This window comes from Passer domesticus, chromosome 2 (genome assembly GCF_036417665.1).
Source record: "Passer domesticus isolate bPasDom1 chromosome 2, bPasDom1.hap1, whole genome shotgun sequence".
Taxonomy (NCBI): Eukaryota; Metazoa; Chordata; class Aves; order Passeriformes; family Passeridae; genus Passer; species Passer domesticus.
This window is the reverse complement of record NC_087475.1, coordinates 28,080,062-28,093,730: the sequence shown is the minus strand read 5'-3', so window position 1 is coordinate 28,093,730 and position 13,669 is coordinate 28,080,062. Positions and strand designations below refer to the sequence as shown.

At 38.8% G+C, this 13,669-nt stretch overlaps 1 protein-coding gene across 3 annotated transcripts in view; it reads left to right on the top strand.

The window, feature by feature from the left end:
* RGPD4 (RANBP2 like and GRIP domain containing 4) overlaps nucleotides 1–13,669 on the top strand; it is a 33,399-nt gene that overhangs the window by 6,813 nt on the left and 12,917 nt on the right. For all 3 annotated transcript variants that reach the window (XM_064407913.1, XM_064407912.1, XM_064407914.1), the window contains exons 7-20: nucleotides 712–904; nucleotides 1,568–1,658; nucleotides 2,522–2,731; nucleotides 3,250–3,428; nucleotides 3,509–3,684; nucleotides 3,990–4,113; nucleotides 4,455–4,616; nucleotides 4,939–5,076; nucleotides 5,167–5,313; nucleotides 5,740–5,922; nucleotides 6,005–6,088; nucleotides 6,592–6,727; nucleotides 6,903–7,000; nucleotides 7,497–11,862. In XM_064407913.1, coding sequence (XP_064263983.1) covers nucleotides 712–904; nucleotides 1,568–1,658; nucleotides 2,522–2,731; nucleotides 3,250–3,428; nucleotides 3,509–3,684; nucleotides 3,990–4,113; nucleotides 4,455–4,616; nucleotides 4,939–5,076; nucleotides 5,167–5,313; nucleotides 5,740–5,922; nucleotides 6,005–6,088; nucleotides 6,592–6,727; nucleotides 6,903–7,000; nucleotides 7,497–11,862 — 6,287 coding nt within the window. The remainder of the gene's footprint in view (nucleotides 1–711; nucleotides 905–1,567; nucleotides 1,659–2,521; nucleotides 2,732–3,249; nucleotides 3,429–3,508; nucleotides 3,685–3,989; nucleotides 4,114–4,454; nucleotides 4,617–4,938; nucleotides 5,077–5,166; nucleotides 5,314–5,739; nucleotides 5,923–6,004; nucleotides 6,089–6,591; nucleotides 6,728–6,902; nucleotides 7,001–7,496; nucleotides 11,863–13,669) is intronic.

The following is a 13,669-nucleotide window of genomic DNA, read 5'->3' as shown; positions in this document are numbered from 1 at the left end:
CTGTTGTGTTGTGTTCTGTAAAAATATTCTTGAGTCTGTTAATCTTGCATGAGTATTTGAAGCAGTACAGAATGGATGAGCAATATTTAATATCCAAGTATGTTTTATTTTATTTTTCTCCTCTAACATTGACCATGTTGGGTTTGCTGCTTTTGATTTATTAGAGTGCTTTGAGGTGTTCACATCTGAAGCATTTCCAGATCATGGCAATGCTAATAGCTGTTATAGTCTTCCAGTAATTGAAAAATTGTTTTAACTGTTTTCTGGAAGCCCTCTCCTGTGTGGGGCTTGTATAGTAATCTAAAGGCACTAGAATTTCTGTAGTACCTTCTTTTTTTGAAGAGCCTGTTAAACAGTGTTTTGGATCTTTCTGATAATGAAGAGAAAGGGCAGAATCAATAATACCTCCTGTATGTCTCTAAATCTGCAGTAGTGAACAAGTTTATCCACGTGGTGCAGGACAGTAGTTTTAAAAGTAGCTGTGCAAAAATGTGATAAAAAAGACTGAGTATCTAGGTAATATTTACTGAACCTGAGTGCTTTGGGAGTTTGAGGTGATTATACTTTCTAGTAACTTGGGTTTAAGCAATCAAAACAGTACTTACCATTGACTCATGAAGTTACTTAATTCACAATTAAATAGCACAAACTAAAATCAGTGCTATAGCTTTACCAGGACTCTGTTTAGAATTAGTCTTCTCTGCATTTTAGCTTTGATCGTGCACTTCAGTCAGTAAAACCATATGTGAGTGCGGCTGACGAGTTGTCTCGTACCTATGTGGAAATGAAAGGACAGCTGTACATGCATGCTGGAGCTTTGCTGCTGAAAATGGCCCAAGACAATGAGACACAGTGGAGAGCTATGTGTGAACTGGCAGCATTGTGTTATCTCCTGAGTTTTCAGGTAAATGATTTTTCAGTCTAAGCCTTCAGTTGATGCTTTTCTTGCAACTTCCTAGCTGTACATGTGTTGAATTCTTGTATTCCTGAGATGAACTAGTGTTTGTGTATCTAAAGGAGAACTCTGTCCTTGCTCACCAAACCCTCCTCTGTCACAATTGTTTAAAAGTTTCAAATGACACAAATAGGGTAAAAGTATACCTTCAATTGTTCCCCTTGCCAGAGTAACCTGATTCTTAAGTATTAGTGCATTTATTTCCTGCAGTGCATTTCCTTTTTCATAATACAAGTACACGTGTTGAGTGTTAAATTTTTAAAATTTAATTTTTTTTTTTTAAATCAAGGTTCTTTGCCTTATGAGTTCTTTGCCTTGACTGTCCTTTCTATGCCATTGCTTGCATTGCAGGTATTACTCTCTTGTGTACATCTGATGTTACTTTCAATAGGTATACTTGCACATCTGTGTACTTTAGGTGGGTTCTCTGCTCTCTTTGCCCATCCCACACAGAACCACAACCCAATATATGTACCTTCAGAGTGAATATTGCCTGTTTTCTTATAGCTTTGTAATGCTAAAAATAAGCTTATTTCCTAATTTCTAAGGTTCATTTAAATGTCCTGCTGTTACTGTGAAAAGCCTGTAACAATTTTCTCCTTACTTCCCCAGGTTCCTAAACCAAAGTCAAAACTCATAAAGGGGGATCAAACTGGACAAGATATGCTAGAAATGTTGGCCTGTGATCGAAAAAGCCAGTCTGGTAATAAAAAAATAGCTGCATAGTTCCATTTTAGTGCTGCAGATTTACTGTAAAGTCTAAGATTTGTTAAAGAACACATTTGTGTATCTTGTAACATTATCAGTCCAATATGTAGTAAAGCCTTATAGGTTCTGACTACATATGTAAAACAAAACAGTAGTTTGGTTTTGACACCTAAAGTTATTTTTCTCCTCTTAAGCTGCTGGTAGAGTGTGTTCTCCTTGTTTCAATAGTGATTGGGTTTTTCCCTCCTTTTTGACTTTCTAGCATGCTAAGGTAGAATTTAGCTTTTATTGTCTGTTAAATCTACTGGAAATGGCTTCTGCCTGCTGATGCTATTTTGCAAGTATTGTTAGCCTCAAGAGGGAAAGAAAATACTAGTTTGTTTCCCTGATGTTTTCATCCTTTCGCTTTTTCATGAGCTTTGTTCTTTTTCCTGCCAAGTATAGACAGTGTTACAGTCTACAAAATTCTTAGAGGGCCTAGATTAAAACAGATGAAGCTGCCAGACACCAGCTTCATTTACTTCAGAATGGATTTCATTACTGCAGACTTCTGCTTGCATTACAGCTATAAGGTCACTTGCAATGCCCTTAGAATAATCATGGTTAGGAGGGCTTTGTTTTCCTAAAGAACTGCATTTACAAATTCTTTGGGGTTGTTGTCACTAAAAGCTTGGAAAGCCTATGTGCTGAAACACTGACCTAATTACAGGGAGAACATACCTCAACAGTCTGTAAGTTTCATAAGAGGAAATCCTGATTCTTATCCAGCCTTCAGTAGCAAAGCAGTCCAGCATAGCAAATACTGCTTTCCTTGTGTTTACTGCTTTATTTATGTGAAGTAATATTTTTGTTTTCTAGGTCATATGCTGCTGAATTTAAGTCATGGCAAGCAAGACTTCTTTAAAGAGATTGTGGAATCATTTGCAAACAAGAGCGGCTCATTTGCATTGTTTGATAGTCTGTTTGAGAGTGGAGCTTCTAGAGAGAGGTCTTTTATTGGCACAGATGATATTGGAAATGTCAGCACACAAGCACCGGTGCAAATAGAACTCCACAAGTATGATATTGGTAAGAAGTGTTACTTTCTGAAACGCAACACAGCTTTGCATACCACAATCTCTTCTGCAAATACTTGTGGAACAGGTACTGGTACACAAATACTTGTACTGCAACAAAAGACAAATACCTGGAATAGCTGTCCAAAGTTGCCTTAATATTATAGGAAAGACTTATACTTTATTGCAATGTAAAGAAGTGCTTCTTCAGTAATTTCTTTTTGGAGAAGTAAATAGGTTTGCTAAAATTAGTTACCTATTAGACTGAATAAGGTGAGAATGGAGATGGTGAGAGTCATCCCCTCAGAAGCTTAAGCAGTTGATGGCTTTGAGCACTTAGATGAACTTGGCATGTTTGTACTGAAGTTTGTAACCCTTTGTAAGTGAAACCTGGAATCTTGATGCTCATTGGTCTTGAAGTATCTTTGGCCCCTCTGACAGAGTGCAACGTGAAACCGAGCTTTGATCAGATAGTAGTACTGAGGGCTTGCAGGAAGCTGACATTTGCATCCATCCCTGTTTTTTGTGCAGGTGCCATTCGGTTGCACAGTGGCAGTCTCCAGCACCTCGTGTGGCTTGGCTTGCAGTGGAACTCTATGTCAGTCTTGCCCCCCATGCGCAAATGGTTAAAACAGCTTTTTCACTTGCCCCAAGAAACATCAAGACTTGAGACAGATGCTCCTGAATCTATTTGCCTATTAGACCTTGAAGTAAGTGAACTTTCAAGTTCTTTAAGGTACCGTAAAATTAATTTTTTTGTAATTAATAACTTTATTTTTTTTAAAAACAGGTATTCCTAATTGGAGTGATATTCACTAGCAACTTACAACTGCAAGAGAAGTTTAATTCTCAGTACAGTGCACATCAGCCTCAATTCTTACCATTGCCAATATGCAAACAACTCTACACTGAGAAGCAAAGATCCTGGTGGGATGCTGTTCGTACTCTTCTTCAGAGAAAATCAGTGTAAGGCTTTTTCAGTTTGGAAATGTTTGATCAAGCCTTTAGGGAGTGTCTGCTACAGCAGTTTGGATTGGCCCTATAGATTCTTGTAAAATTATTTTCTTTTACTTTTTACATTGAATCTTTTGTAGTAGGGACTTGATATGCTTGAAAGACTTCTGTAAAGGGAATTTTAATTTCTAACAATGTATTTCTTACCTAGAGGCAAATTAGGACTAAAGCTGCAGGCTGTATTCATCAAGTGAATGGTATGTGAACAGATGAAAACCACAAAATACTAATCAAGGAATGTTTCTTCTGATATTCAGACCAGGAACAGCAGCAAAGCTGAGGCTTATTGTACAGCATGGCATAAGTACTCTGCGAACACTGGACAAGCATGGCCTTCAACCTGCCTTAATCATACACTGGGCAAAAAGCTTGCAGAAAACAGTAAGCTGAGATTATTTTTAAACACATGAAAGCAAAAGTGTTTTTCTTATTCTATCAATTATGAACAGGCTGAGGGGAGGGGGGATGGGATGAATGTGTATTATTAAGAACAGCTCATTATTTTATCAGGCCAACTTATTGTTCTAGTCACTCTATGAAATACTCTTGTCTTAAACTGTAGTGTTTTTTTCTACATGTATGTTACTTAACATAGTACTCTGCTTAATGTCAGAGGAGGACTTTGGAACTCTTAAAGAAAATAGGAAAAGGATATGTAGGAATAGCTTTTTGACTTGCATTTGTTGAAATAACATCTGCATCTGTTCCCTTTTCTTCACCAGGGAATTAACCTTAACTCCTTCTATGACCAGAAGGAATATATTGGACGAAGTGTCTATTACTGGAAGAAAGTTCTGCCTATGCTGGAAACTATCAAAAAGAAGAGGAGTATTTCTGAACCTACTGATCCTTTCTTCAAACACTTCCATAGTGTAGACATTCAGGTACAGATCAATTGAGTCAAGGCTGAAGAGAAGGGTCTGTGTCAGAAATATACACATAGTTGTGGGATTTTTGTCTACATTGTACTGTTCTACGTTGTTACTAGTGTGAAACCCTTAAAGGTGAGATTTGGTAATAGTGTTTCATAAAGGGGGAGAATTCTCTCCTTGTAGCTTTGCTCTTACGTTTGAGGTGGTATTTATAATTTGAAGGCACTGAACACCCTCAGTACCAACTTTCTTGAAAAATAATTCTTCCTGTGTTACAGAAAAAAAGGTTGTTGTTCCATTGTTAAATATAAGTTTTCCTTAACTCTGTTTGTAGGTCTTTCAGGTTACAGGATATGAAGAAGAGGCACAGATAGCATTTGCTATGTTGGATGCAGTTGATGGCAAAACTGATGATGCTTTAATAGCATTTGAAGCTATTGAGAATGTGGTGTCATACTGGAATCTTGCCATGGTGAGTTTGTAAATTGCATTACCCAGAAGTGATTCTCTTTATTCAGTTTCCTTCTGACTGATACTATTCACTCTGCATCCTGTTCTTCAGATTTTCCAAAGAAAAGCAGAAGAGATAGAAAATGATGTCATGCTGCCAGAAGAACAGGAGGAGCGTAAAACTTACCTTCTTAAAGCCAAGTATTATCTAATGAAAATTATTGCAGAAAGCTCCTCAGATATGTCAGTTACTGAGAAAGTAAGTAATTCTTGCTTTAAAAACTTCTTCCAAGAAATGCAGTAGCTTGGGTTACTGTTTGAAAAATTAAATCCTTTGCATTCAAGGTATTTTTTTTTATAGTTCAGGCTTTCAGGCAAGTTAAATCCTGCATAACTTCTGGTAACCTACCAGATCGTGTAGTGTCCTGGCTACCTGTGGATGAAAGCTTTAATGTAAACAAATAGCTTTTGCCACTGTCTTTTAGTTTGATAGTTTGAAAAAATAAAATAGCTTGTGTGAGTTGTTTACTTATGTGAATCCAAGCAAGTTAAGAGCTTTGCTGAAAAAACCCCAGTGCTTACATAATGAAAAGACTTGTGAATTGCTCAGACAGATTCTAAATGTGGTGTGTCTTGTTCTGAGGGAGAATTGCAGTCATGACTCATGTTTGAAAAAACTTTCTAGTTGCCAGTGTCTCTTGAAACTGTGAGAGAAGTGTTAGATTCAGTGATCCAGGAACTTGGTGAGAACTGCGAAGAGGGAAGTCTTGCCTTCAGAAACGGTCTGTCCCGAACCGTAGATTCAGCAATGAAACATTCCACTCCGTCACCAACCAAGTTCTCTTTTTCCCCAACTAAGACCTACAAGGTATGTTAGCCAGTTATTATTTCAGGGAATTGTTATCTTGTAAGAAAAATTCAAATAAATCAATTAACTTTTTTTTTCCTAGTTCTCTCCAAAAACTCCCCCTCAGTGGGCAGAAGACCATAAATCTATACTTCAAATGATTTGTCAGCAAGTGGAGGCTTTAAAGGTAAAAATTCTGTCACCATATTCAGTAATGAACTGTTGGCCTTTTAGTTATGGTAAGGATCTAGTGATAAGAGCATAGGCTAACTTACAGTTCCAAGAATTAATTTCTATAAATAGCTGCTTAAAATGAGTACCAGAGTAAATCCTTTCACTTAAAAGCTCCTCTTTGGAACTTGGACAGGAGTGCTGAGGCAGCCCATCTAAGGGACTCCTTCTGTATGTAGAAGGAATTCTTCTTTTATCAGATTGGTTCTCCACTTGGTTCTGGGTTTTTTACTGGCTTGTTCTGGCTTTAGAATGTACTTTGTACTCCATGGGCATGTCTTGCATGATCTGGCAGGTACTTCTTAGTTGTTTTGTTGTTTTTTTTTTTTATTACCCCCAAAACTTTGGATAGAACATGCTTTTGATTAGCAAAAGGGTGGCAATTGTGCCTTATATTTTCTTTGACAAATACCTGTACAATTGATGCTTACACTCTTGCTTGGCACCCTGTCTCGACAGAATGAAATGCAAGAAATGAAACTTAATAATTCCAACACAAATGCATCTCATCGGTGGCCTGCTGAAAACTATGGAACTGATGCAATACCAGATAGTTATCAGAGAGCACAAAATCTTCATGAAGCTCCCTTAACAGGCAAGTTGCTGCAGAATTTTTATCTAAATGCTTAATTAAATCAAATAAGACTTTTGAAAATAATGCTGAAATGTTTTAATGATTCACAGTTAAAAACTGATTGCTGGGAAGAGTATGTAGAAAACAACAGCAAGAAAGGATAAGTGTTAACAGTTTTCCTGGTGTTCCTTTTTAGTTGCTACCACTGGCCCATCTGTGTTCTACAGCCAGTCACCTGCCTATAACTCTCAGTATCTTCTGGGAACTGCTGCAACCAATGTAACACCAGCAAAGGTGAGAATAAATTTATTTCCTTAAATTGCTTTCAGTGATCTGAAAATGACTGACTGGTTTTGATTCTGTACATAGCTGGATGTAATTGCAGTTCCTTACACAGAATTTGGTCAACTTAAACTACTGGGGATAAAATGATAATTTGTCTCCCTGCTTAATCTCTGGGATGTGGAGTTTGGGTGCAAAAGCTAGAAAAATGTGTGTGCATTTATCCTACAGATACGTATGATAGCACTTAACTATTTCCCCCCCCTTTAATTGTGTGGCAAAAGAAAACGGGGGCTTCAAAGCTTTTTTTCATTAAAAACCCACTCATATTGTTCCCTTTTTTAATGTTTGTTCTCGAATGCCCGTTAAGTTTTAAACTAAGGTAAAACTGGTTTAGGTTAAAGTTGAAAGCATGCCTTTCTTTTAAGAGTACATGTTACATGGGCTTCAGCACAGTAAGGTTTTGTCCGTAATAAGCAGAGCACTTTGTTTTCTGCCTTTTCTTTAGCCTCCTGTCTATGGCATGAACCGACTTACACCTCAGCCACACATATATTCCTATCAACCACCACCCATGCATACGCCACCTCTGCAGAACACTTCTGGTTGTATGTTTTCCCAAGAAATGTATGGTCCACCTCTGCGTTTTGATTCTCCTGGTACTACGCTCATTTCTCCTCGTACTGCTGATGACTATTACAACTACAGTGTTCCACAGGCAAGCACCAATCCAACACTGCCTAAACCGGGGTATTTCACCAACCGTTCAGTCACGCCACCCACCTTAAAGCCTGCAGAACCAAAAGCAATGCCTAAATTTGGACAGCCGGGAACAGCAGAAGGATCAAAACCACCTCTGTCAACACCAGCACAACCAAGTCAGCCAACAACTTTTAAGTTTAAACCTAACTTCAAGTCTAATGATGGGGACTTCACTTTTTCTTCTCCCCCTCAAGTTGCACCACAGCCCCTTAATGCACCTTTTAATAGTAAAGAAAGCCTCTTGGATCTTCTAACATCTGACAAACCTTTACAGGATGATAGATACGTTGATCAAAAGCCAGTTAGCGATCCCACAAACAGTTCAAGAAATATCTTCAATTTTAGCAATAAACATGTTCCAGGCATCTCTCTCCGAGAAAACACGGGACAAAATGTACACAAAAATGTGGGTTTTGAAAAGAGTGATACATTTAGTGTTCAAGAACCAAGTAAGCCTGTATTTATGGCTTCAAATTCAGATTTGGCCAATAGAAGTCATGAAACAGAAGGAGGAAGCACCCATGGTGGAGATGAGGATGATGATGGTCCTCATTTTGATCCTGTGGTGCCACTTCCTGATAAGATTGAAGTAAAGACAGGTGAGGAAGATGAAGAAGAATTCTTCTGCAACAGAGCCAAGCTCTTTCGTTTTGATGCAGAATCTAAAGAATGGAAAGAAAGGGGTATTGGAAATGTGAAAATACTGAAACATAAAGTATCTGGCAAATTTCGTCTCTTAATGAGACGGGACCAAGTGCTGAAAATCTGTGCAAATCACTACATAAATACTGATATGAAATTAACTCCAAATGCTGCATCAGACAAGTCATTTGTATGGCATGCTTTAGACTACGCAGATGAATTGCCAAAACCAGAACAGCTTGCAATTAGATTTAAAACACCTGAAGAAGCAATGCTTTTCAAAAAAAAGTTTGAAGAAGCACAGAATATTTTAAAATCCTTGGGATCAAATGCTGATACATCTGTGGCTCAGAGCAGTGGGACTGCAAAAGAAACAGCAAATCAAGACACCAAAGAGCCCAACAGAACCACTTCTGGGACCATGAACTTGGGCTTTCAGTTTCTAAAAGATGGAACAAGTAGTGAACCTGACAGCAAAGGCACCCTTACAGCTACGTCCACTGCATCTAGCACTACCATTTCATTTGGGAAGGATGCTCAGAAAGCCTGTTCTGGTGGGTTTGGGCAGCATCTCCTGAAGAAGGACCAATGGGAGTGTAAAGTATGTTTAGTTCCAAATGAAGCAACTGCAAAGAATTGTGTATCATGTCAAAGTCCAAATCCAGGTATGTGGCAAACACATGGCACCCCTATGACTGGCTATGCAAGTTTGAAACCAAGTGGTAACACAATGCAGGACAAGTTTGGCTCTCCTTTTGCTAAAAAGGAAGGTCAGTGGGACTGCTCTGTATGCCAAACCCAAAATGAAGCGGAAGATATGAACTGCTGTTCCTGTCAGAGTCCAAAACCTCAAAATCAACCAAATACATCCACACCTTCTGTTCAGGCACCTGCTGCTCTGGGGCTTGGTTCCATTGCTGATACAAGTAAGCCACAGAAAAATGGGTTTGAAGGGCTTTTTGCTAAAAAGGAAGGTCAGTGGGATTGTAGTACTTGTCTTGTGAGGAATGAGGGTTCTTCGCTAACCTGCATAGCCTGCGAAACGCCAAATCCATCTGCTAAGCCAGCTGGTGATACTTTGCCAACTCCTGCTTTTGGCTTGAAAAGTAAATTGCCTGAACTTGATGGAGGACAGCTGGGAACAGGCTTTAAGTTTGGTCTTGAGCAAGGCAAGACACCACCGTTTACATTTCAGATTTCTTCTGATACTGAAGCAAAGTCTGCAAAGGAAGGATTTAGCTTTTCAATGCAAATGCCTGCAGGTGGATTTAAATTTGGGATACAGGAGTCTACTAAAAATACCACTAAGAAAGATGAGCCATCCAAAGATCATACAACTGCTTTCTTAAAAGGTGTTGATGAAAAAGACAGAAAGGAATTGCCTTCAGACAGTGGAACTGGATTCCAATTTCAGGAAACAGCAGACAAGGGGAAAATCGACTTTGTTTTTGGGCAAAATAGCAGCACTTCTACTTTTGCCGAGCTTGCAAAAAGTACTCCTAGGGAAGGCTTTCAATTTGGCAAAAAGGACCCTAACTTCAAAGGCTTTTCAGGTGCAGGTGAAAAGTTGTTTTCTTCACAAAATTCTAAAACAGATCAGAAAGCAAACACATCTGCTGACCTTGGTGAGAAGGACGATGATGTGTACAAGACGGAGGACAGCGATGATATCCATTTTGAACCCATAGTTCAGATGCCTGAAAAAGTAGAGCCATTTACAGGAGAGGAAGATGAGAAAGTGTTATACTCCCAGAGAGTAAAGCTGTTCAGGTTTGATCCAGAAACAAGCCAGTGGAAGGAACGTGGGGTGGGCATTCTGAAGATCCTTAAAAACGAAGTTAATGGCAAAGTAAGAATATTGATGCGGCGTGAGCAAGTACTGAAGGTGTGCGCGAATCACTGGATAACAACAACAATGAACTTGAAACAGCTGTCTGGCTCAGACAAAGCATGGATGTGGATGGCCAATGACTTTTCTGATGGTGATGCAAAGTTGGAACATCTAGCAGCAAAATTCAAGACACCAGAGCAAGCTGAGGAGTTCAAACAAAAGTTTGAAGAATGTCAGAGGCTACTGCTAGATATACCACTGCAGACACCCCATAAACTTGTTGATACAGGTAGGACAGCTCAACTTATACAGAGAGCAGAAGAAATGAAGTGTGGCTTAAAAGATCTCAAAACTTTTCTGACAGATGACAAAACGAAACTGTCAGAAGAGGAAAGTGTAAACCCTGTTTGTACCAGCAGTACTTCTGATTTGGTCATAAAGCCACATGCTGAAAGTACAGGCCCTACTCTGGAGTGGGATAACTATGACTTGCGTGAAGAAGCATTAGATGATAGTGTAAGTAGTTCTGTATATGCATCACCTCTTGCAAGTAGCCCTGTAAGGAAAAATCTGTTTAGATTTGGAGAGTCTACCACTGGTTTTAGTTTCAGCTTTAAATCTGCTTTGAGCCCATCCAAATCTCCTGCCAAACAGAATCAGAGTAGAACATCAGTAGGCACAGATGAAGATTCTGATGTTACTCAAGAAGAGGAAAGAGATGGACAGTACTTTGAACCTGTGGTACCTCTGCCTGATCTTGTGGAAGTGACCAGTGGTGAGGAAAATGAGCAAGTTGTCTTCAGCCATAGAGCCAAACTATACAGATATGACAAAGATGCAAATCAATGGAAAGAGAGAGGGATTGGGGATATCAAGATATTGCAGAACTATGACAACAAACAAGTTCGTATAGTAATGAGAAGGGACCAGGTACTAAAACTCTGTGCCAATCACAGGATAACACCAGATATGAATATACAACAGATGAAAGGATCTGACAGAGCCTGGGTATGGACTGCATGTGACTTTGCAGATGGGGAAAGAAAAGTAGAACTTCTGGCTGTGCGGTTCAAGCTGCAAGATGTTGCAGACTCATTTAAGCAAATTTTTGATGAAGCAAAGCATGCCCAAGAGAGAGAGACACTGATAACACCTCTTTCTTCTCGTGCCAATACACCAAAGGAATCTCCATGTGGTAAAAATGCTGTAGCTGTGCTAGAAGAAACAACCAGAGAAAGAACTGATGTCAGCCATGGTGATGACAGTTCTGATGCAACTGTAGAGGCTGCAGAGGTGTCAAATACTTCTGAAACACCAACAAAAACAGTGGTTTCTCCTCCAAAGTTTGTATTTGGATCTGAATCTGTCAAGAGCATTTTCAGTAATGAAAAGTCAAAGACTTTCACATTTGGAAATACTTCAGCCACTGGTTCTCTCTTTGGCTTCAGTTTTAATCCCCCGAGAAAGAGTGAAGGCCATATTCCAGCATCTCAGAACACAGCACAGAAAGAGCCAGAAGTCTCTGGACCACCAAAAATCTCCAGTGCTGCTCAGAAGCCTGTAGACAACAAGGCAGACAACTTGCCAGCTTCATCACAAGATGGACCGTCTAACTTCTCATTTAGAATTCTGGAAAAAGGTATGAGTTCTAGTAGTAATTTATTCAAGTATGCAACTTACTAAGCAGTCAGCTCTGCTATTCATTATTGTTTATTCTCTTGAGAATAGATAGTTTCAGTTTTGATGCAGGTATCCACATGTTCTCCAGAGGTTCAACTAAAGAAGGTAATTTTAAGTCATAATTATTTTCAAATAAAAATGAAAATGTATGATGCAGAATGAAAGTCTGTTTATTGAGAACAGAGTTTTCAGGTAGAGAGCTTAAATTCTGAAGTGCTGCATCTGAATCTTCGATTTAAATGCTCAAAGAATTTGTGGATTCACTTTTGGGACCTAAATAGGTAGTTGATGTTGTGTGTACCTGGGCCTTTGCTCTGAGTGGCCAAGTGTGAGAACAGCAGATGTATACTTCAGCTAAAATTTGCATTATCCCCATAATTAAGTAGATGGGTATTGTGAAACTTCTCTATACCTTTGTTTCAAGTGTTAAATTCTGGCCTCTGTAATTTTGGTTGTGCAGCTTAACGTGAGATGTCAGCCTGCTTCCTTAGCCTGAAAAGAGATTGTGATACCATACTCAGTTGTATGGTTTCTGTTAGTCTGGATAAGTTGCACAGGCAGAAGCTGTGGCTGTAACCTTACAGGAGCACTGTAATGTGCTGAAGTGTCTTTGTGAGAAGGATGGAATGTCTCAGAATTATGAACACATCCCATTTTTTTATTAAGTGTAGTAAAGTGACATGGCAGAAGATGATAGCTGCAGTCCTTTCACAAGTTGGATAAGCTTCTGTAGAAACAGATGAAATTTCCTGCTGTGAAATGTGACTATGGAATACTTGGAGAACATAGATAAGTCTGTTCTATCCTTTTAAAATTCCAGGTAAACACTTGTATACCAACAATTTATTTTTTTAGGATTTAATTTTAGCCTCTTTAAATCTAATCCAATGGCCTTTTGGACAAGCACATCCTCCATGCAGCCCGATAGTAAAGGTATTTACATACTGCACTGAATGTGTGATAAAAACACTCTAGCAGGCATGGACAATAACCCAGCTGGGTCAAAGCAGCTGGCTCAGTAATCCTTATAATTAACATGCATGCTGAAAGGAGAGTACTTCAAATTGTGTGTCTGACTACTCTATTTGTCCTGTTAAAGAATGTCTCTAGCCCTTTGTATGTTTATATGAGCCAGCACAATGGATGGCACTGTTTAAGCTTTTGGCTTCTGTTTGCCTTATTTTTTCAGGATACGTGCCCTGCACTTCTTTCATCACAGTTTTACTATGCGTGCACACTGGATCTCTTAGATTCCATTTTTCCAGAGAAATTACATTTTTGTTTTCAGAGAATGTCTTGTGGTGCTTGATGTGGTTTACTGTATGTCGATGAAATAGTCTGAAGATCTTGAGACAGCTTACTCAGTGAAGAGCTTGAATGTATTTAGCCTCTGTGGAAATGTTCTCTTCAGTTTCCCAATTGTCAGTGTTAACTGCTGTGCCTGTATAAAGAAAGAGTGCACAGAAGTGAGAGCCACCTTCATGTATAATCTGAAGTCTACTGACAAAACAGTTACAGCTTATAGTTTGATTTTATGTTACTACCAGTGTGCTGCTTACAAGTATGCTTGCTGTACGCATGCTCAGCTTGCAGTTTTAAAAGTATTTTAATTTTAAATAACAAACTTTTAGTCTGCATAAGACAGTCTTCCAGTATTAGTGTCTTACATTGTTTCAAAGTATCAAAATGTCATTTGATAAGCTGTTCTTACTTGAACATCGAATTCCTGTTCTGTATACATAACCTAAAGTCACTTGCTCTGTGTT